Source organism: Typopeltis vanoorti, chromosome 12 (assembly GCF_054136105.1).
Source record: "Typopeltis vanoorti isolate ZY-2024b chromosome 12, IOZ_Tvanoo_1.0, whole genome shotgun sequence".
Lineage (NCBI taxonomy): Eukaryota > Metazoa > Arthropoda > Arachnida > Uropygi > Thelyphonidae > Typopeltis > Typopeltis vanoorti.
The window spans coordinates 98,979,284-99,002,375 of NC_143560.1; the positions used below are offsets into that span (position 1 = coordinate 98,979,284).

The following is a 23,092-nucleotide window of genomic DNA, read 5'->3' on the forward strand; positions in this document are numbered from 1 at the left end:
CCGGCTAACTTGGCTATGGCTGAGGAAGATCCTTAAGCTCCTCATGTCGGCGACGGGAATTGAACCTAGGACACTCCTTCCCCATATGGTTGCGAAGCCCATAGCCACTAGGCTAACCGCGCGGACAACATTTAAAAATATTCATGTTCACGATGTGATTCGAACCTATACGTTTGGATACCCGATACATTATGAACTCGACCGACGAGATCAGTACGAATGAATTTGACCTGAATGAATCTAAATTCTTGCGGTATACTCACTTGAACAATAACTGAAACTGGTTAATTTTGAGGCAGGATAGAAAATGTAATTTGTTCGCGTGCTATTCTCGGTGCTCCTATTGACATTATCGCAAACAGTGCCTTTTTCTCACTAAATTTTGCTGATGATTTAAAGTCATGGGATGGGCATTTAGGGTTGACTCGTCCTTTTCATTTTCTGTAGATAATTGAAGTTTCTCACTGTTTTCTTTTCATTTTAATTCATTCTGTCAGCTTAGTGATATTTTTTCTTTAAGTCATTTAAAATGCTCAGTTTTTTTAGGGAAGCAGTAAAGAGAACAACCTCTTATCTTATATTTAATTAAGCTATCAAAGATCTCAGAGATCAAAAATCTAATATAAAAAAAAAAAAAATCACGCCCACACGACTGTTCTAGGGGGTAAAAATTTAAACTTCTAACATAACTAACGTATATAACAAATACGTCAATATTACAAAGTGGTACTTTATTACAAGGTCGATTAAGCGGTGTTCAAAAGCCTATATGTCAGGTAACGTTGCTTTTTTTTTTTTTTCTTGTGCATAAAATAATCCGCCTAAATATCGTACTAAACGTATGCTACGTGATAAACAAATATAAATATACTCTACTGCAATCAAGATTAAAAACTTACTTATTTTGGATTTTTTTTTCCTTATCGCCATAGGTAAAGGAATGATGTATTCCTGAAGTTTGATTCCTTCTTCATATTTGAATATTATCTTAACACTGAAATTAAAATCAAAGAACAAGGGTGAAAATTAGGCCAGAATAGGTTGACAGAGATGAAGAAAATTTTGATACGAGGAGTATTGTTACAATAAGCAAAATGTGTACTCTTGAATGTACTTTAAGTATCACGTATAAAGTATTTCAAAGGGAAAAAAAGTAATGATTATTTCAAGTACAATTGTACTTGAAATAATCATTACTTTTAAGTCCCTGAATCATACGGAAATTCAACAATAAAATAATAATAGTAATAAATCATCTAATGCCTTTTTATACCCCAAAGGAAGTAGGTAATGCTCTTTTATCAATGTCTTTTGAGAACTCGTGAAACTGGTCTCAACCTAGTTACCACCACTAGCTGAGTCCATGTCTGTTATGAGTTGTAACCTTACTCCTGACGAGAATGGCAGACAACTGCTGCCATCTAGTGTTTAGTAAATTCTAGTGCCGAATTTTCAGAATTGTGGTGTTAAAAAAAGATTTCTGGGAGAAAAAAAAACAACTATTTGACTGGGCCTTAGATTGACTAACTTAGACCCGGTTGTAAAACAGCGAAGAAAAACTCGTCTAGTCGACGACTAGAATCGAATCTATAAGGTCTTTCTTTTGCTGGTCTTGAGTTATGGATATTATCATAAACTACTCAACTCGTGGAAATTCAGCTAACTGAAATATTTCAAATACTTAAAGTACTTAAAATTAACGTGATTTTTCAACAACTCCATTTAGTATGAGTTTGAAGTCTTTAAAGAAGTAATCAGTGAAAAAGTACTTATTCAAATAATTATGATGGTTTACAGAATGTTACTTAAAAACTTTTGAATCATTTTTGAATTTAGAATTTAGTATTACTGATAGGTAAGTAAATGTTTAAGCAATGACACTTTGCCATAAATTGTTTAATTTATAGATTTAATTCAAAAATTATATAATATCGATATATTATAAGGACGCAGGCAAACAGGGCTGTGAACTTATAAACAAGTTCAAGTGATCGAAACTTAGGGCGCTCACGTGCCTTCGGCACGAGTTGTGTTGGTATTGCACTATTTACAAGCTATGATCTTTAAAGAGCACGTATATTCGACTTTCATCAATGCTTTTAGCTCCTTGTTCAATAATTAATTTCGATAACGTTCTACCTTTTGGTACTGCACTTACTCTAGATCACAAGAAGCCTTTGAAGGAACCCCATGAGTTTTAAACAACATTACCAAGTAAATTTCTGTTTACTTCAATATTTTCAAAGTACTCGAAATACTTAAATAAGTGCAAAGTACAGCTATTTATTTTCAAAAGTTCCCTAAGTTCGAAGTATACTAGTTTTTATAAGTAGTTCAAATGCAAGTGAAAATAATACTTGAAGTAAAACTTCGAGTACTGCCTAACTTCGGCTTACAACAGCAAGCCGCTCGAGCGCCTATGGCGTCATGTGGTACAGGGAGTAAGACAAGATAATGATTCCTTGTGTGATAGGATAAGCTAATCAGGCTCACAGAATATGTTTTTCCTCGACATTTCAATTAAAATCGATTTTATTTTTATCAGTTTCAATTAAAAAAAAAACTGTTCGATGACTCCTTTTGGGTTTCGAGAATAAAAACTTATTCTCCAAATCCAAAAGAATGACCAAACTGCTCATTCTGAATATCTGCCGAACCAAGAATTTCTCAGACACGAGCTAAACCTGTGTTTCATAACCAAAAGATTCACTCAGAGAGTAGAAGAAAAGATTTTTCTCAATGCTCAGAACCTTTCCAGTGAGTTATTAAAATTTCAGTGTACACTTCATCATTTGAACTCTTCTTGATTTAAAGTTATATAAACTACTACTGACTGTCTTCCTTTGTAATATTTAATAAATGACTAGTTAGAGTCAACTTAGATTACAAGGACTACAGTTCAGAAGAAAAGTAAACCGCGAAGTAGGTCACCTATTTACGCTAAAATGGAGTCTAGAGAACACGAGCTCTTCACAGAAGTGCTAATGAAAGTGATGTAACCATGTTTCACGCCTCCTTTCTCTTTGTTCTCCTCATCAATCTCCACTTCAAAAGCTGGTCGCATCCCTACTGGAACCTGCTCCGTGGACTCATAATTCATGTCTGACATACGTAAACATTCCTTGATGTAAAAATTGAACTGCTCTCTAAGGAAATGGTTATTGCGCAGTTTTTACAAGTATAAAGTAATTGATAAGGAAGTGTTTTTACTGAGAATTGTAGTAACATCAAACATAAATAATTTGAAATTTAAAGGACCTATTATATTTTATTTCTTATACTGTTAGCGGTTGCCAGACAGTATAGATACAATAAAATTCATAGCTAATTGCATGAACCAGTGCTTCACTGATAGCCAAAGACCATTGGAAAGTTGTGAATTAGGAGATTTAGTCGTGCGTGGATTCGATCTCCTAATACACAACGTATTTGATTACAGATAATCAATCACACTTATGTATTAAAACTATGATAAGAATTAATCACTCGAATAAACTGGGCGATAAATCTTTCCTTATGTATACGTATGTATACGTAAGATGATGGTATAGAATATTCTAAGAAGCATATTAATTACTTGGAGAAATGGCACATCCGTTTTAAGAACTAAAAGAATTTTTTTCTGGTCATTGGCTGATTACGTTAGAAACGCCTGCCCGTCTGAAAAATAACACTCACATAAGTGTGTTTTAGAAAGACATCCTTTTATTTATTGTCCACATGGAAGAAACAGGGCGATACCAGAAATCATGGCAACTTGTCTCAGATATAAAAGAAACACGGACCACAAATCTAAAGTAATGAGCAGACTTGGCACAGTTCTTTTGGGTGTATGCAGTCATTAATAATTCACTGTAGTTATATCCGCATTCTAGTTTTACCTGTTCTCCCTGCCCGGAGATTTCTGTAACGACCCTCACAGGCAGGCGCATAATTTCAGTAGTTGTGGCTTTAAGTGATATCTGAACCAACTTCTCGTAATCTGATAGTTTGAAGTAAGCGTTTCAAAATCACTTACAACGAGGATTCAAAATTAATGAATAGACAACAATTTTAGAATTATAGATAACAAAAATATTGATACAACACTGTATCGATAGTTTTAATTATAAAATTATTAAATTTCGTACAGACTGAAAAACCAACTTTTCATACAGTCATGAAAGATAATGTGGCAAAGTGGACTGGGATATTTAAAGCAGATATTATTATTATTTTGAAGACAAATTGAGAGAAAGAGAGAGAGAGAGAGAGAGAGAGAGAGAGAGAGAGAGAGAGAGAGAGAGAGAGAGAGAGAGAGAGAGATTATCGGCAGGATGTAAAAATCCCTTTATCCTCCATTAGCGTCTGCGACTTATTGCTACAAAAGGTTTAGAACTTCACTTCGAAAGCAGAATTGAGCATCCATGCTACATCAATACAGTAAATGGAGAGCTGCAAATCCCACTGTAAACATCAGCATGATTTTATGCTACTCCAAGCTTATAATAAGCAAGGAGGTGCCATGACAATGAATGAATGCTAGCACACATCTAAGACTTAAAATTTCAAATTTTAAATCTTAAAGTGTTTGAAAATTTTACTCAAATGAGTTGCAAATTGAGATATTTTGTTCGACACTTTGCTCACTGTATTGCATTATAGTGCCCGAATTCATACAAAAGAAACCACAAGTGAATTCTGAACTAGTGGAACTTCAAGGCTGTGGCACATCCATCTTACTCTCCTTAGCATCCTTCGGAAAATAAAAGAATCTCTCTGGATTAGCCTTTGTCGGCGTAAACGCATCAGAAGCACCAGTCTCTTACATATATTCAAATATACCGTGAATGAAAATGGAAACGATAACTAAATAAAACAATAAAAGAAGAGAACGTCGTTGCTACTACATTCCTTGACCTCTCGAAATTGGAATAATAGAAGAGACAAATCTGTAAGTAGACGCGCGCTCTGATATGTTGCATTTCTTATCATTCTCAATATACGAGCGATAATCACGTATCTTCTAAAATCACTTGAAAATTTCAAACATTATTTCTGTTATTTGGTTCATTCAGGAAAAGTCTGGTAAAAAGCACCGCTGCTAAAGATTTTCTTCTTTTTCTCCTTTTGAAATTTACCATCCAACTCTTCAGATACCATTTCATCGGAAAAATTTTATTCCACTGGATTCGAATAAGTATTAGTTGGGAAACTAGAATTCCTTAAAAAAAATCATCCATAAATGAATAAAATTGAAGAGGCTGATAATACAATTTTGATCTGTAGGTAGCCTTTGAGAGACAACTGTTATAATAATCACGTGCAACTTGTCCTCGGACTTGGATCGCTGAAAATGGTGAGCCTACATTTAGATTACACCAAACTTTTTCACTTTTTTGTAGTACCAGAAGCCTTAGTTTACAGCTGCACACTTGTGGGCGCGTTAATAGCCCTGAATTTATTCCCAATACGAAAGATGTCAATGAAGAGTATACTGTCTTAAATGCTGTACACTGGTTAGGACTTGTAAGTACTGTATATGGTTTTATTAGTTTTTTTTTTCAGATTTTTTACTCCTAAATTCTATTCTTATAAACCTTTTGGAGTGATAATTTTACAATTTAGTCAATTTTACTTTATTAAACCTTATTTATTTATATTTTTTATTAAATATATATCAACCAAGAAACATTTTCAGCTATCGTACATTTAGTACCGTGGCTGGACTAAGAATATCAGTCACATTGTCCCAATGAAGGTTATTAAACTGGTTTGAAATTTGTACTCAAGAGCTGTCTTCTGTTTCGTCTCTCTTTCACAATATTATTCTTAAACCTTTCTAACTAATTAAACCCTTCAAGCAAGGTTTAATCTTCCTTATATCATTCCATTTCTGCTGCATAGAATATCGATGGATTAAATACATAGATACAGGTTTATTTCCTAATTGCAATGGACGTAAGAGTTTTTTCTTCTTTTCTTTTTTTCTTTTTTTTCCCTTACCACTCACTCAATCTTTACCTGTTGATTACTGATCGAGCACCTCAAGATTCTGGTCTTGTATTTCTCTTACTTCAGGATAATAACATTAGCCAAGCGTTATACACATCACAATTTCGAGTTTAAGAACACAAATATTTTACGTGGTCCATGCTAAAAGATACAGACATGTTTTAAGAGAGGCAGATTGTAAAACCTTTCTTGATTTAATCAATTTCTAACTTACAATTAAAAAAAAAGTTTTTGTTTTCATAAGGAAGAGCTGATTATGCGTAATGGCAATAAACGACTCGTTTCGAACTATAAATAAGTTGGAATTAATTTTGATATTCACTTTTGATAATCAATAGTACACAAAAATATTCAGTATTTTTTTCCCCAAAAATAAAATTTATTTCCCGCAGATACGCCCTCTTTCGATGCATTACTGATCGCGAGCAAAAAGAAAACGTGAATAGAATAAATAAATGATCGAACCTGTTATACGAGGCATAATAAAAATAAATAAATAAAAAGTAACCATGCAATATCGTAAGAGAAAAGCAGACGACACTATTCATTCACCCTCTATGCATAACTACTTACCTCGATTTGGGAAGTGAACTGCTCCTTGAGCTGCGCACAGTGGACAAGCGATCTTTTTCGCAGTGCTAGTCTTATGGAAGCATGCAGAACGTGCGTGTTTTGCCTGGTGTAAAGCCGAAAGTTTAACGTTACATTCACCTGCTAAATACAAGGAAGGTGTCTCGTATGAGGTACAAGTTTAATAAGGCAAAGGGCATTTGGGAAAACTCTGAACTCAAAAATTACATATTTAAATGAGCCTGCCATGTTTTTAATTTATATTATCAATTAATTACAGTGGTCAACACAAGTGGTGTCGTTGTTCTGACGCCACTGTTGTCGTCTGCTCATGCCGGTCGAGATGCGTACGGCTTTGAAGAAAATTTAACTTCATAATTTTGAAGAGAAAGTGGAGCCCAAAGGAAATTTCTTAACTAGGTGGTGAAGTTACAGTTACAGGGTGTGTGTATGTGTGCGTGTGTGTGTGTGTGCGTGTTTGTATATAAATGCGTGTGTGTGTATGCGTGAATGCATGTGGAAGTGCATGTTGTGTTTGCTTGTTCCAGAACGTGATTGTGTTTGTATATTTTTCCCCCCATCAAGTGTTTTTTTAAACTGTACCTAACCCATGACTCCCTACGTCGCAAACGAAGGCAGCCCGCCGCCCTCGGGGCCAAGATCAATAGGTGTAAACGGTAATCAAGAAAATATGGATCCTCATAAGCCTAACGGAAATGTGATAGGTACACCAGACAGTCAATCAGAGAAAGTCACTCTTGTTAACGGTAATAAGAGTATTATAAATGGGAAAAACGGAAAAACTGGAATATTGAAAAGGTAAGTGGAATTGTTATTATTTAACACTTTTTTTTTCTTTTACATTTTATTCGTTCTGTAATTAGACTATACTTTCGTTATGATAACTAAAATGTGAAGCAATAGAAAGTCTTCAGGTACACTATTTGTCTAATACACGGAAGATATGGATCCATGCCAATTTCCTGAGGGCTTGACTTGAAAAAAGTGCACTGTCATTTTATAAATGAAAAGAAACGTGCTTGTTATGAATGTTTAATAGTAGAGTAAGTTGGTTAAGCCTTAGAATACTTACAAGGGCTTCCAAATCATTTCAAAAAAAGTCATTAAAAATAATAAAAAAATTCCTAGCCTGAAATATAAAGCTACTGCCGATTGTTGTGCATATAAAATAACTATGCGCATAAAATGCATTTTCATTTAATTTCATAATAACGTTTTAAAATGCACTATATCAGTTTTTATTGATATCTCCGTTAGAGGGAGAGAGTAACGATAATGACCAGCGTATTTATAGATTTGTTTATCTGTCCATCACATCAATCTGAGAAGTACAGAATTAAGCGTTAAGCTTGAAGTTAACAATATCATAAAGTTATCATTATTATTAATATTATTATATTAACTTTCCTGGGATCAAAGACTCATCCAGGGAGAGAGATTTATACCATTTGTAGTTATATATTATACGTATATTATATAAGATGTATATTCGTAATATTACTACTAAGATTGTTGCAATTGAAAATCGAGTTATTGCTCACTGAATTCATAGTAATTTGCTGTTTGATGTACATAGTATTTCAAAACTATACGACTGAAAAAATAATTTATAGTGAAAAATATGTGAAGATAAAATATTATAATTAATTACTTAGGAAAACAGATCACTTACTTGTGGGTAAGTTTTATATTCTAACGTTTCAGCACAATTTTTCTAATTTTTTTTTTGTTCTAAGTCGAATCTAGAAATGTGGAAAGTTTTTCAAGACATTAGTGGTGATCTTTTGTTCTTAAGAAGAGAGAAAAACATTACTGTGATGAAGGTTGATATGCATTTAAATGTATCAATTCTGTACCGTATTCTCTGCGACTTCCACCGCATTCTAAGGATGAATTTATTTATTAAAATATTGTTGCTGTCTGGAGTTCTAACTACTATTAAGATTACTGTTTGTATTATTCTGACATAAAGAAAGCAGTTTAGTGCTGTTGAAATAATTAGAAAATTATTTTTTTAATGTCAATCCAACGAAAAGATTAAGTCACGATCAAAATTAAAAACTTAAAAATAATTAAGAAATCGAAAACCAAGATAGATGGCTATCTTTAAATCAAACCATTACTTCGAATGCGATGCTACAGCCTGCTTAATACTTCTCAGCGTAACTTTTAAAACTGATATTTACTAACACCTATCGTTTTCTATGTAATGGTATTAAAAATGAATTTGTAGATATTTATTTCTGAAACTGGACATTTTATAAATCCTCCCTACATTTCTGCATTTCAAAAGGTTCGAAGGACAATGACTTGGCCTTAAAATAGGCTATAAAAGAAACCGTTTTTCAATGAAAGCAGATCAATCATATTTAAATAGTTGTATAAATCACGTAATACTGTTTGACTTCAGCAGGGAAAAGTGAGAACGCTTTCTGGCAAATATGACGCTTCAATGATGTCTCATTAGGAGATAAAGAAATTATTTCAAAAAATTCATATAAAGCTCACTTTGATGTTTATAACGGAAAACTTATTTAAAACATGAAAAAATTAGCGCTGATAAACATTGATTGATTTAATTTTCTCCGCTAAAAGAAACGTCGGACCGCGTTCAAGTACGAAATAAAACTGAGATAAAAACTTATTACAGTTTCATTGATCCGTTCTCAATTGCTGCTGATCAACAGCAACCTACAGAGTTACAAGATAAACGCATCTCATTATAGCGTGGCAGTTTTCTTTGATTACTTAAATAGCTCACTCGATTAGAAACTTCAGTCTTGGAGTAATCTTTCTTATATATATTCGCCCGTATGGCGGTGCTGATAGTTTTTGTAATCATTTGTAATCTGAGATAAAATGGAATATCATATCAATGAAGATTAGGTTTGTGTATAATTATCACAAGTATTTATTAAATATTAGAAACAGTGACACTTTTAAATGTTTTTTATTGTCAAGTATGCGTAAATACAGACTTAAGTGCGCCCTGGCTTTCGAATTTGGGCATAACTCATCAAAGGGTAATTTCATAATATTGAAATTTATACAGAATGGTTTGGAAATATGCATACCATTCAGTGCTCTGGAAATATATACAGTCTGGAAATAATTCCATCGACACGAACAATCGATGGAATTAAATTAAGTTTACATGAAAACAGTATAAGCTAAAGCTACTTCGAAGACCTTTGAAATTGCAAATAGCATCACCAGCGAATATTTCTCATATTGTGCATGAGGAATTCATTTCTTAATTCATTTATTCGTGCCTAAGGACACCTTCGTGATACTATTATTTAGTTGTTCTTAGGCTTTGAAGGAAAATGTACGTCGTAAACAGATGGATAGTAGTATATGCACAGCTAGTTGCTTCACCACGACAATGGTCCTGAGCAGATGTCTGTGCAACAGCTTTTGATCAAGAGGGGAACATAGTTCTGATCCTCAATCTCCATACTTTCTAGGCATGTGACTTCTTTTTGTTCCTCAAGATAAAACTGCAACTCAAAGGAGTCGTAGTTTCAGTGATCGGGACTAACCGGCACGGAGTACGTGGACTAACTAGTCCTATCTTAGTACTCTTAAAGGAAGACGTTTTCAGCGATGAAAGAAATATCGGACTCGGTGTATAAATTTCCTCGAAACTGTGAAAGGAACAATAACGATATGTACTTAAATCCTCATTTTCTTTATCAGCCAAACTGGAAACTTTTTTTTTCTGGTGTGTGTGGGGGGATGCATCTTATCTTATGTATGGAATACGAAAGGAAGTTATATATCGGATATAAAATGACTTCTCTAAAATGTTATGTTGAATAACAAAGCTATAAATCATATAAGAGAGCTTCAAAATAGCATACCTGTTTCTTTATTAATATCGCCTTCGCAGTGTGCAACTGAAAAAGGATGAATACGCTCATAATGTGATGCTACGATCAATTTTGACAGAATTGTAAGAAAAAAAAGCAAAATAATATTTAATGCACCACTTATGTATTACATATTGAATATGAAAGGAAGAACTTTATTGAATATGTTTTTCAAAAGATTTCATATATCCAAAATTCCAAGTAACGTAATGTTGTTTAGTAATATTGTTTACAATGCTTTTTCTGGCGAAGCTTATGGAAACCTCAATTACTATTCTTTAGAACAGCCTTTCTTTTTTATGCATTTCCTCCAACCCTGTATATTATATACGCTTTAAGAATATTTATATCTAATATTAGCAAGTTTTTTCTTTCTCCTCAGTTTTCCAGTTTTCCTGCAGGTTGAACAACCTCCAGTGTGTGTGTGGGCGGGGAGGGGGGATCACCATTTACACAGAAAGAAAAAAGTGTATGACATTTTTAATATTAACTGACAGCGCAAATAATATTCAATTTCTTTTTATTATATATTAAAATATCAATACAGTATGTAAACTACATCAAGTTTCAATTTTCGTTTGCAAAGCAATTGAAAAAAAAAAAAACATTTAACAGAAATATGTAATTCACTCAGAATGCAAACAAGTTGATATTAAATATTATGATTTCAGGATTTAATATCTTTAGAATTTAATTGCTTACGCTTATGTAAAACATTATGTATCAATACGTGTTTTGGAAATGCACGTTTTATTTATAAATTGGTTTTTATATCTGCATTACGGATAGAGAAAAGATATGCGCAAAACTAAAATAACACCGAGAGCATTTCATTCATACATTTCATTTTATTTATTTTTATCTTTATCTTTCATGATTATCTGCCCAAGTTGTGCAGAGATGCCGCAAGTTCTGTATGAATGCACTGTATACACGTTCTCTATCACTTTAAAAAAAAAAAAAAAACCTGCATGAATGTCCTCGTGAAGCATGACGGACGCACAGATAGTTCATCACGTCTGTCATAGTTAGCAAAAATTTAGTTTACAGTTAGCAGTAAATTGTAGTACCTCTGTTATTACATCAAAGTTTTAGCGACTAGAAAAGTGTACTACTTATATTTTTTTCCCCATTTATAAAGTAAATCGGTCGTCCCTTGTGTGGTTGAGTAGAATAGCGACACCATTTTGTTCGGTTGTGGTTTCGAATCCCACTGGATTTTTGCGAATGCCTTTACATGGCAGGAGATTTTCATCGCTCGATGCGAAATTAATGCCTTACTTATTGGAGGGCTGAAGTCGCATGGACAGCCATGTACTTGACCACCAACGTACTTTACTATTCTTTTCATTTCACTTAATTTCTTTTTATTTGACTTCATTTCACTATATTCTGATAGTAATTTAAAACGTTTAAATTTTTGAAGAATTAAAAAGAAAAGAAAATTCTTAGATTAATACATTAAAATAAAAGGCATCGAATAATTAATAAGCTATTCGTATTATTATTATTATTATTACGTGACACCTCCAGGGAGTCCAAGGACCCATCCCAGGAGGACACTCTACTCCACTCAGCTACACACATCTAACCATCTCCCCCTACTAATTAATTTTCCTACTACACACAACCACATCAACGCCATCTACCGCCCATCACCACCATATTTTTTGTCAGTAAATTGCGTGTGTTCTAAAGGTTGATTTGCCTACACGCGGGATTAAAAACCTGACCTTCCGGAAGAAAAAACTCTGCTACCCTGTATGAGATCGGCTAACTCATCTTCAATTGAAAAAGTCCATATAAAGATTCCTCTCGTCATGACGAGAATCGAACGTGGACCTTTTCCAATCGAAGAGCACAATATACCGTCATTCTACCAATTCATATCTGAGTGTGAAGTTGGAAAAAAAGCAACCAACACTATTTAACTCAAATATCAGAGAATGCATGAAACTTCCTGAAAAAAAAAAAAAAAATCTATAATATGAATTGTAAATATAATAATGACAAAAAACTTCAGTATCCAGTTTCCAGTCAGTGATCACCGGTATTGATTTCCATCGCTCTTGATCTACAAGAGATCTTCGTGTCATTGAGCTCCTGATGTACGATGGCCAAGTTTTCATTTGATTCGATGTTTATTTGGAGAAAGTAGATTTTTTTTTTTTTTACATTTGTCCGTGTCTGCCATCGATAACTTTGAGGCAGCTTCCATGGTATGGTCTTTCTTCTGCCTCAGGGAATCGGAGGTAATTTCTTATTGGGGGCACTCATTTCATATCCTGTCCGATAGTTTTCTATTTTCTACCTTCTCCATTACTAATGCAGGAAATTCGGCATTCCAGGAATAAATTTCTTCTCTCTCTCTTTCCAAACTGATTCTCACTTTGCAGATGTACCGTAGTGTTTGCAGTCTCCCAATTCACAATATCAGTTCGCAATCTGTCGTGTATGGATTGCTATAAAAATAGCAAATGGCATTGGATTTAAGTAAATTAGCCAGTCCTTCGATTTACGTTATTTAATTTTGTTGCAAACTGATTATTTTGCCTTTTCCCATAAAACATCCGGCGTTAGTATTTTTATGATATACTCCTTTCTGTAATCCTGCAGCAAATTATTTTCCATCCATTTCTGTTCTTGGTGCTTATGCAACGAAATGTGTGATCAGTCTGTCAGTCCATTATAAGAGGAACTAGGTAATATGAAAATTTAAATGACTCATAACTTGGAAATTTTCTTTCTTTCTTTCTTTCTTTCTTTATTTAAGGTACGTTTCGCAAACTTCACAAGCTTTCATTAGATTTGTTTCGTCAGCCCTTATACACCGGTGTCCAAAAGCTAAGGACGAATTATTTCGTATATGAAAACATTTTCATGACTACTACAGTCAAATGTGGACATAAATTTATTGCCAGCATACTAATAATTTATTGCCGGCATACAAATTGTAATTCAATTTGTACGAAATTGTGCAAATTGAATTACAATACATTTTTGGCAAAAGTTACAAATTTCCTGAGGACGTAGTTAAGGAATTAATGTAATAAATAATATAATTAATTAATTAATGCTTACAGAAACTATGCAGAGAGACATTTCCGTATGGAACATGTCCACCCCAAACTGCGATGGCTCTCGCAACGTCGTACCATGCTTAGCACCAAGTGATTAAGGAGTTCTTCAAGAAAACTGGCCTACTCTTCCTTCAGAGCGTAGATAAGGCTTTGTTTGTTTTCTGGATTTCGAGCAGCGATGCGTCTCCCTATTGTGTCCAAAATATGTTCTATGGGATTGAGATCTGGGGAGCGTGCTGACCACTCGATTCGAATAATAATCTCAATCTCCAGAAGTATTTCCACTGGTCGTGTACGATGTAGTGTGGCATTGTTATCCATAAAAATGAATTTTTCGCCTACAGCACCACAGAACAATCAAATGACATTGAAGAACTTCGTTGCAATATCGTTCGCAAGTTATGGTCTCTTTTTCCAGCACTTGTACCGCGGTGCGTCCATAAAGCATAATGCTTTCTCACATCATGATCCCAGCACCGCCGTATCTATCGCTTTCAAGAACATTCTCGCGATGGTAAGCAGTACCGCTTTCATGCCCGATCAATTGTCTATAATCGAAGGAAAGACTAAAACGACTCTCATCTGTAAAGAGTACATTAGCCCATTGGTGTCTTGTTCAGTTTTTATGGATACAACACCGCTGAAAACGTGCTCTACAATGAGCTGTGGATAAAGGGACTACAAGCCTTCTGGCCTATAGGCCTGCTCTTCGCAGACGTCTTGCCACAGTTTGTCGAGATATCCGCTTAACTGTGCTTGAATGGAGCCGACTCGCAAGCTGACCTGCCGTGGTGTGTATCGATTACGTTTTGCTGTTATAACCAAAACTCTGTCTTCATGCTCCATCGTAGAGCAAGGTCGATCTCTTAGCAAACGTCTGGAATCCATTCCATTGATTTGAAACTTTATCCAAAGCCTGGATACAAAGCTATGTGATATTCCAGACTTTCTGCTGATATCAGTAATTCTGCGGCCTTCTTCAAGCTTTCCAATAATTCCCCGCTTGAAATCATCTAGATGATGTCTTTGAGACATTACAAGACATTCAAGTTTGCAACTTTGTTCCTTCACGAAAAGAGCTTCCTTCTAACACTTCACTTAGCGCAGCCTTTTACCTTTTATCTTGTCTACCACTTGATCCTTTTGCGCGCGATTCGAAAATTTCAATGTGTGCCCGCTTCCTTCTCGATATCGTCAGTTATACAAATTGCCACAAGCTGATTCGTCTGAATTTGCAGTTGTAATCTTCAGAAATAGTGTTCGTTCTTAGGTTTTGGACACCAGTGTACAAGTTATTTCGATATTCTGGCTGGGCAGATTTTATAGAAATTGTTTATGGAATTCTTACAAAAATTGTCCAACAAATCCGAAACCAGGCTTTAGAGAACCAAACTTTTCAAGCTACTTCAGGCTTCCAGTAAGCAGGACGGTGGACTTATTCTGGCAGATGAAATTTATTTTTCATCTAAAGGCAGTCACAAATACCCATGTCAAGGTGGGACTCAAGTCCCGCAACCTGCTGGTTGGAGAACGGGGACACTCAGCCATCCAGCAGGCATTTAGGATTTCTATTAAAATTTGTGGAGTTTCAGTTTGAGTTCAATCTGATCATTTGTGCTGTCAAACACACTCCTCAAGTTATTTATTTTATTTTATTTTTTTTTTTTTACAAAATTTCGAGTAGTTTTCAAATGTATTGTAGATGTTTTGATAATTCTCGCTAACAGAACTGAAATATCGACAATAAAAATTCAACTCTGTACAGTTACAGTTTCAAACTGTATTGCAAGTAAACAATTAAAAGAAGCTGCTGATGTGTGTTTGTCACATGGACAGTCTGCAGTGCAATAATTTTTGTTGGTGAACAAGTCGTATCAAATCTGTTTGAAGAATTTTTTTATTTTAAATCCATTTTTCTTGGCAGAATAGTTTTTAATAATAATAATAAATTTTCTCTATAACTGAAACATCTTTATTGGCAGAAAACGATTCGGAATTATAATCAACAATTCCTTTCTGATTTGATGGAATTTAAATAATTTGATTTTTAAGATCATTAGTATTAAAATTTGTGGATTCATTTCATTTTTTTTTTTTTTTTGGTTCCCACCCACGAAAGGTTCTTAGTAAACCTATAGTACATTTGTACCGTGGATGGGCTATGAATATTTTTTCAATTTTTATCAATTATATATATATATATATATTTGTAATTTATTTATTTTTATATAGTCCGTAAATCTGGCCACTTCAGGCTTCCAGTAAGCGGGTTGGTGGTCTCACATCACCAACCCGCTTATTAAAGTTTAGACCATTTTAAGGGCGAAATTAACTAAAAACAATATTATGTTCTAGACGCAGTGCTTTCCAAACTTATGGATGTAAAGGCCCCTTTGGAAAAATTAAAATATTTCACGGCCCCCATCGAAAAAAAAAATCGTAATACAGACATATATTATTATAAATTTTATTGTATTTACAGCGAATATTACAAAAATCAACTTCAAATATTACACTTTTAGCATCTTACATACACATTATCTTATATTTTTATATACATAGATATATTGTTATTGTACATTTGCAGTACAAGCACATGAAAATTGTAAACCAACACCAATGCGTAATTTTTTCCATTCAAATATAAAAAATAACAAAAAAGAAATAATAAATAATACAAATCAAATACGTTTCTTTTAAGATAAAAAAATCTACTTAGTCTTAAAACATTTTAAATTTGTTTTCATTATTTCTCGACCCCCTCAACAAAACTAACGGCTCCCAAGGGGGCCGCGGTTTTGGGAAGCGCTGTTCTAGAGTACTTAAGGCAAGCTAGAATGGCATTCGAAAGCATACTTTGTTTTTTTAATGATTTGCAATCATCCTTCATGCTTATGGTTACTGATATTCTTTCGAATTCCAAAACAAAGAGATAACAGAATCAGAGTCCGTTATAAAAATCAATTAATAAAATAAAACAAAGAGGCCATAGGTCATTTTTTTATATAAACCTATACTGTTTTTTTTTTTTTTTTTTTTTTTTTTTTTTACCGGGCCATTCTTCATTTTTACAGAATTATTAGAATTCAACAGAGGAACTTGATATTAAATTGAGCTCGTTTATATGCGTGAGCATTTAGCTACATAGATGCCATTTCCATTATCTTTAGCAATCTCCAGTACAGAATTACCCGGTCCGCTGATTTTTTTTTTTTCTTTTCTCGTTTGTCCCAACAAATAACAAGATGCAAATCTGTAATCGGACACACTACTAGATTATCGACTCTCATATTGTAGCAGAAACAGCTCCAGTATCGCATCATTCAGTACTTGGACTGCTGATAATTGAAAATCGAAAAAGGAAATAAGGTACGGCAGCTGTAATTGACTTAGAAATGGCAGGCAAGGCGTGCTCTCTCTCTCTCACACACACACACAGACACAGAAATCTTGGAACAGTCATCGATCTCTCTAATCGCTAATCGATACATTTCCCTTTAGTGTACTACCTACAATGTTTTCCTCCTTTGAATCACAACAAAAATATTCTTTTTTTTTTTTGTTGTTGTTGTTGTTGTTGTTTGGTAGTTATCTCTGAATTAACTTAAGACGTGGTTCCAACTCTGGTATTAGAATCAAGGTGGATTGGAGGGAGACATATAAGAGAGCTTCAATATAATTTCTATCAGATAGCAAGAAGAAACTTTTTCCTATAGAAATAAGACAGTTGAGAATTTAGTAGTTCCACGTTCCACATTCATACTACCGTGGAAATTTCCTTCATAATCATGGAAACCAGCAGGAGGAACAAAAACAGTATATACTATGTGTGTGTATGTGTGTGTGTGTGTTAATATTCATTGTAACCTAGAATCAAATGAATATTCAGTAAGCTACACTTGAATGAGATGTAACATTAACATGCTTGCTGTAGTTTGCAATGATATTTTTTTTAATATTAGGCTATAAGATAAATTATGAACATAGTTATGCTTTATTAGTTCCGCCTTGACTGATTTACACTTCAATAATTATATGGAGATGCAAACTGACCACCGAAACTGTTAAAACATTTGGAAGCCATTGATTGAAATAATATAGATATGAAACATAAATTAATTGATATATTTCATCCATATGACCGTTTTAGTGGTTGCTTTCTAGAAGACGGACAGAAAAATTATCCAAAGCGATCACACATGTATTATATAATAGCTAAAAAATCCTCCAAGAAGTTATTTTAAAAATTAGAAAAGGAAAAGAGCAAATCACAATATATACGTACCGCATTTCCGTAGTTGACTCCCATCTAATTCTTATATAGCATTTAACCAGAAATTAATGGAAAATTTAAAGTGGATTAGTTCATTTTGGGAGAAAAAATTCTTCAGGCGTGCTTTGGGATGTTAATGGATTCGATTGAAAGTGGAGTTAGGCAGCTGTTAAAGCATAATCAAATCTGATTGAAATGAACAAGCTAAAATTCTAGCGGAAGTGAATGATAAATTATAGCTGGGCATGGGTGTAGATGTGAATTTGAGTGAACACGAGAGAAAGTTTTCTTTTTTAAGTATTTTGAGTATTGCGTATAAAACTTGTGATTATAGTCGTAGACTTAAAATTAACATTTTCTTTTTGAATTTAATTACAATGTTAATTTCGTCTTTAATTATTTTATAGCAATATAGGATTGACGATCTTTTAATGTTAGTAATTTAATAACCAGGTCGCAACTTCTGATGGAAATACTGATAGTAGGAAGATTGCTGGTATGATAGAATCACTGAATGAGGAGGACCAAAGATTCTGGAAAATGGGCTGTGAATGGACATCAGAAAATTGTGGCTGGTTGTTTTTATACACCATTCTGAAAAAAAGTGGAATCATAGATGCTGGTTGAAAATTAGCAGCGCTCATTGACGTATCTATTCTAATTTAGCGTCGCAATAGCCATAATCGATAATCTAGACCAGTAGTAATACGAAAGCGATAAAAATTAAAATTGCAGTAATATAAAAATGAAAATTGAAGAAATAAAAAAAAAAACTAAAATTGGAATAGGGATTAGACTTACTTGAATATATGGTAAAAGCAGAGCTATAAAAGAAGAAGCACTTTAAAAGTTTCATAATTTCGAGTTCAAGTAAATAAGCCCAGAAATAAGAATGCCAAGAGTGGAATCGTAAGATACTAAAACTGAAAAGTGAAAACCCAAAGGAGGAAATAAGTAGTAAGAGGGCTGCAGAGAGGAAGAATGTGAAAAGTGGGTTATAAGAAACAAAATGAAAACAAAATAAGGCAGTCAAAACGATTTTGTCTTGATAACTTATGCAAGAAACAAATATCAGTTATTCTGGAATTAAAATAACAGTCTCAAAATTTTAAACACAAACTGTCATTATTAAGAAGAGCATTTACCCTTATTCGGGAGAAGAAAAAAAAGCAAATTCTTGATAGTCTACTCCTGAAACTTGGTAACGATGCCTGTTTACGGAAATTAAACTGTGTACCACACATCTCACTTTTTGAGAAATAAGCAGTGAAAAACTTGTCAGGTATCTTCTGAAGTTTGTTTACAAAGTGTTGAGAAAATATCATTGTAATACTTTGCGAGCGAAAACAAACTTGTCTGTCTGTCTACCTGCAAACAGGAAGTAAAAGCGGACTCTTAAACCTCAAGCCTGTTTGAAGATGATTTATTTTGCAGTATTCAGAAGAGGGGGTGGGGTAACAATACGTCTCCAAAGAGACCAATGTTAATAAAGTTAAGATTAATCTACTCATCTGTTGGATATGATTACAAAGAAACAAACAAAAATGCTAAGTATATTGCTTGTAGCTACGCTGATAATAGTCATCCTGGGTTTCATTTGATTATTTTTCTATATGGGAAAAAAAAAACCAGAAAAAGAACACCTTACACTTTGCAATAATGAATTGGCAGCTCCATTCACATGTCCACACAATCAGTATATTCACTCCTCCTGGAAAGTCGCATCTGATTCATGCCACATAGTTCTTTCCAGTGTTGCGGGACCTGTATATACCCTTTAGACTTTTCCCAATATAATTAACATAAAGGGGCCTTAAACTCTCTCTCTCTCTCTCTATATATATATATATATATATATATATATATAACCCAAGTACTATTTATGATAGAGCAGTTAATATGCTATTTGCATTGTCTGTAAATCGCGTGTGCTGTTCTGACGTGTGCTCTTCTTCAGGATGAAAAACTCGAGTTTCCTGGAGGGAAAACCGGCCATTCACTTTTTCACTAGGTACTCCCATCGCCGCTATTCACCAGAACTGCCATGTATATATTCTGCAGTTTCATATATCCATGAAACTTTCCTCATATTGCATTGCATCTCCTATGCTTCTGTTTCTGGAGCGGCCTTCATTCATTAGGAAGATTTTCTGCTCAAAGGTGTGTTCGCTTACAGCTAATAGCTAGTTCGATTTCTGTTCGCATTCTCTGACCCACAGAGAATTACATGATACAGATGTAACATAGCTCCTTTTTTTTTCATCTACAGTATGGTGCAAAAAAAAAAAACAGTATTAAATAACTACAACGATATATGTTATGGAGTAAACGAGTTTATTAACAAAAAAATATGTTTACACATGATGATATATGTACATCCACAACTGTTGGTGGAAGCTTGGTCAAATAAAGCATTAACGATGGTATATTACGTGCTCGAAAAGGGCACCTTGTCTTTCAAGACAGGTTTTGTAACTCATGCGAAGGTTCTCTGTCAACTTTGAAAACAAGGGTTGGGACATCTGCTGGACATATCGTGTAATTTTATCCCTTAGTTCATCAAGGTTTGTTTGAAGGTGGGTCATAGTGGAACATTCAGTAAACAATTTTCATCACCCGATGACCACTGCCCTACTTGTTAGAGGTCTGAAGTGTAAGAGGCTTGAGCTCGATAGCAGTAAACGAGACCATTTAGCTCTTATCTCATCCACGATACTAAAATATAAACGATAGGTTTACAACCTTTAGTAGACGGGATTCACATTTAAAGAAAAATAACAAAATTTTAAAATGATGAATCTAATTTAAATTTTATCTTTTAAATTGGTTCCACCTTTAAATTATTTCTTGCTCTCTTATTTAGCAAGGCCCTCAGCCTATTTGTATTTAATTAAGCCAAATAGTAAGGCATAGATATAATTAAAAAACACCAGAATTGTTATATGTTGAAATTCAGGAATGATAGCTCTTTAGTACTGTAATCTATAGTCATTTCACTTTACAATGTGATCCTCATAAATAATGAAAGAAATGAAATCTACACTACAAACATTGCCGAATCCTCTTGGCTGCTCAATATTTGTAGTGTAAATTAAGCCACTCCAGTGTTAATTAATTAAACATGAGGAATTCCTGAACCTCAACACAACTATGTTATCCATGATCAAGACTGGTAAACCTACGACATACTTTCAAAATAATTGGTTGTCGGTATTAACGAAAGATTGTAGGGGTGTGTACCCGGGACCTAAAAGAGCAGCGGTACCTGAAAACTATTTTTATTTCATGAACTATTCATGAAAGAAGAAAAAATACGCTATAAAAACAATCACATTTTGAGGATAACAAGAAGTTAATTATAGGTGGTAAATGATAATTATAATCATTACATCGTGCATACATTAAAGATGAAGAAATGAGAAGTGAATGTATATTGAATGGTTTATAGCCCATTTTAATAGATTATAATCCAGTAGATTTTCAACCATTGCTTTATTATTCAGCACTTCTCTACATTATACAAGATTAAATGTTACTTGATTGAATTTAACGATTGAATTTGTTGGGTGAAACCAGATAATTTATCTATTAAACAGAAAAAATATAACTTTATAGATTTTCATTCACATGATGAGACCATGGAAGAATTAACTTCAGCTTGCCTAAAAAATAAACTCTTTTGTATCTATTTCAGCTCTTTCGTGATGATAGGTGAATGATGACTATTGCAAAATATATTTCTGCTATCACGTGATTTTTATAGTTATTTATCGGTTGATTTGAAAAGAATTAATTTTAAACTTTTGATTGTTACTTAATCGATTAAGTTATTTCTAGGAAGTACCACGTTGTAAACTATTACAATTTTATTATAGGATCATGATAGTGCAATGGTTTACAGCCTAGCACTCACGCGACTGCACGTGAAAGATAACCATTGTTTATTGCACGCAGTTTCAATATATTATGTGAATTTTCAATGGCACAAACAAAAATATTGTATGTTAACCGTTTAATTTTATTAAAACATCTTTACTATGATTAAATGTGTTTTCGATTTTAAGATGATTTCGACTAGTAAGTTTTAACAACATTTTAACAAGAGTGAAGCTGTCTCCATAGTTATGCCGCCGTGCTTTAGAACAATACACCTTGAAAATATTTTGCATTTTATTTTATTTATAACGTTTTACTATTCTCATAAGTTATGCGATCAAAGTAATAATGGTCTTTCTTCAACGATCTGTACTTTGGATGCCTTCTTCATCTCATGAATCGCCCTGTAATTTCCATTGCTGTGATTAAAATATTATCACAGAATATTATTAAAATCAAACTATTCGCAAGCTGTAAAAGATACTGCTTTTGGCATTATTGCCATCTAGCTTTATAATACATCTTAGACTGGTGGTGGAACAGTGAAATATCGAAGTTAATTTGATATCTTCCATGCTGGCCTAGAGTTGATCACTGACTTTTCTAGTCTCTTGCTGTTTTCACATCTGTTATATGGTTAGCGTCTAAATATTTCCCGTTTATTGATCCTTTGGTTTTTCAAAAAACTTTTGAAAAACCAAATAAATAATCGTTGCCTCCTACGTAATAAAATCAGAATTTTACTGCTTCAAAAATAATTTGGAAAAGGAAAGGAAAAAGAGAAAGAATGAAGAAGATAGACTGACAGAGAGAAGACTTTTTTCTGATACTTTTCTTTCAGTATGTCTAGTCGTTAGGGCTATCTCACTTCTTCACGTTTTCTCTTATCCCTTTCTTGCCTTTTTTTTTAATTAAATACTTCTTTTCTCTTGGTCTTTATATACAATTTATTTATTTTGATATATACTCTACAAATGTTGTAAACTTTTAAGTATCGGGGATGAACTAAGGGTCTGAATGATCAGAAATCCTACCCTAGTGACTAAATATAGCACTTTTTCCCCCTCATATCCCTTCTGAGTAGCTGGTCTCAGGTTTAGATAAAATTCATGTAAAGACATTCATAAACATCAGTGATGACAACATCTGCAGTTGGATTCGAGCAACGAATGCACAATCTGTTGGTCGGAGAGCGAAGACATTATTCTCTGAGTTAAAGAAAAAGGAAGACGAAACATTTATTAATTTTATTTTAAATCTTTGTCAATAATTAACTATTAGGTTGGACACAATCACAACACTGATTTGGCAATGTCTCCTGCACGTGAGGGGTCAGACATAAGAAGAAAGCGATTATGTAATTAAACTTTCATAATATAGTAAACGCGCGCACACACACACACGGG

The 23,092-nt window shown here is 33.7% G+C and overlaps 1 protein-coding gene across 1 annotated transcript in view; it reads left to right on the forward strand.

Annotated features, from left to right (window-relative positions):
- Positions 1 to 6,732: 6,732 nt before the first annotated feature.
- The window catches only part of LOC150101050 (uncharacterized), a 159,743-nt gene continuing 143,383 nt past the window's right edge, over positions 6,733 to 23,092 (forward strand). Inside the window, exon 1 of the mRNA XM_090401536.1 lies at positions 6,733 to 7,383. Within this exon, the coding sequence (XP_090257662.1) occupies positions 7,175 to 7,383 (209 nt within the window). The 5' untranslated portion in view covers positions 6,733 to 7,174. The remainder of the gene's footprint in view (positions 7,384 to 23,092) is intronic.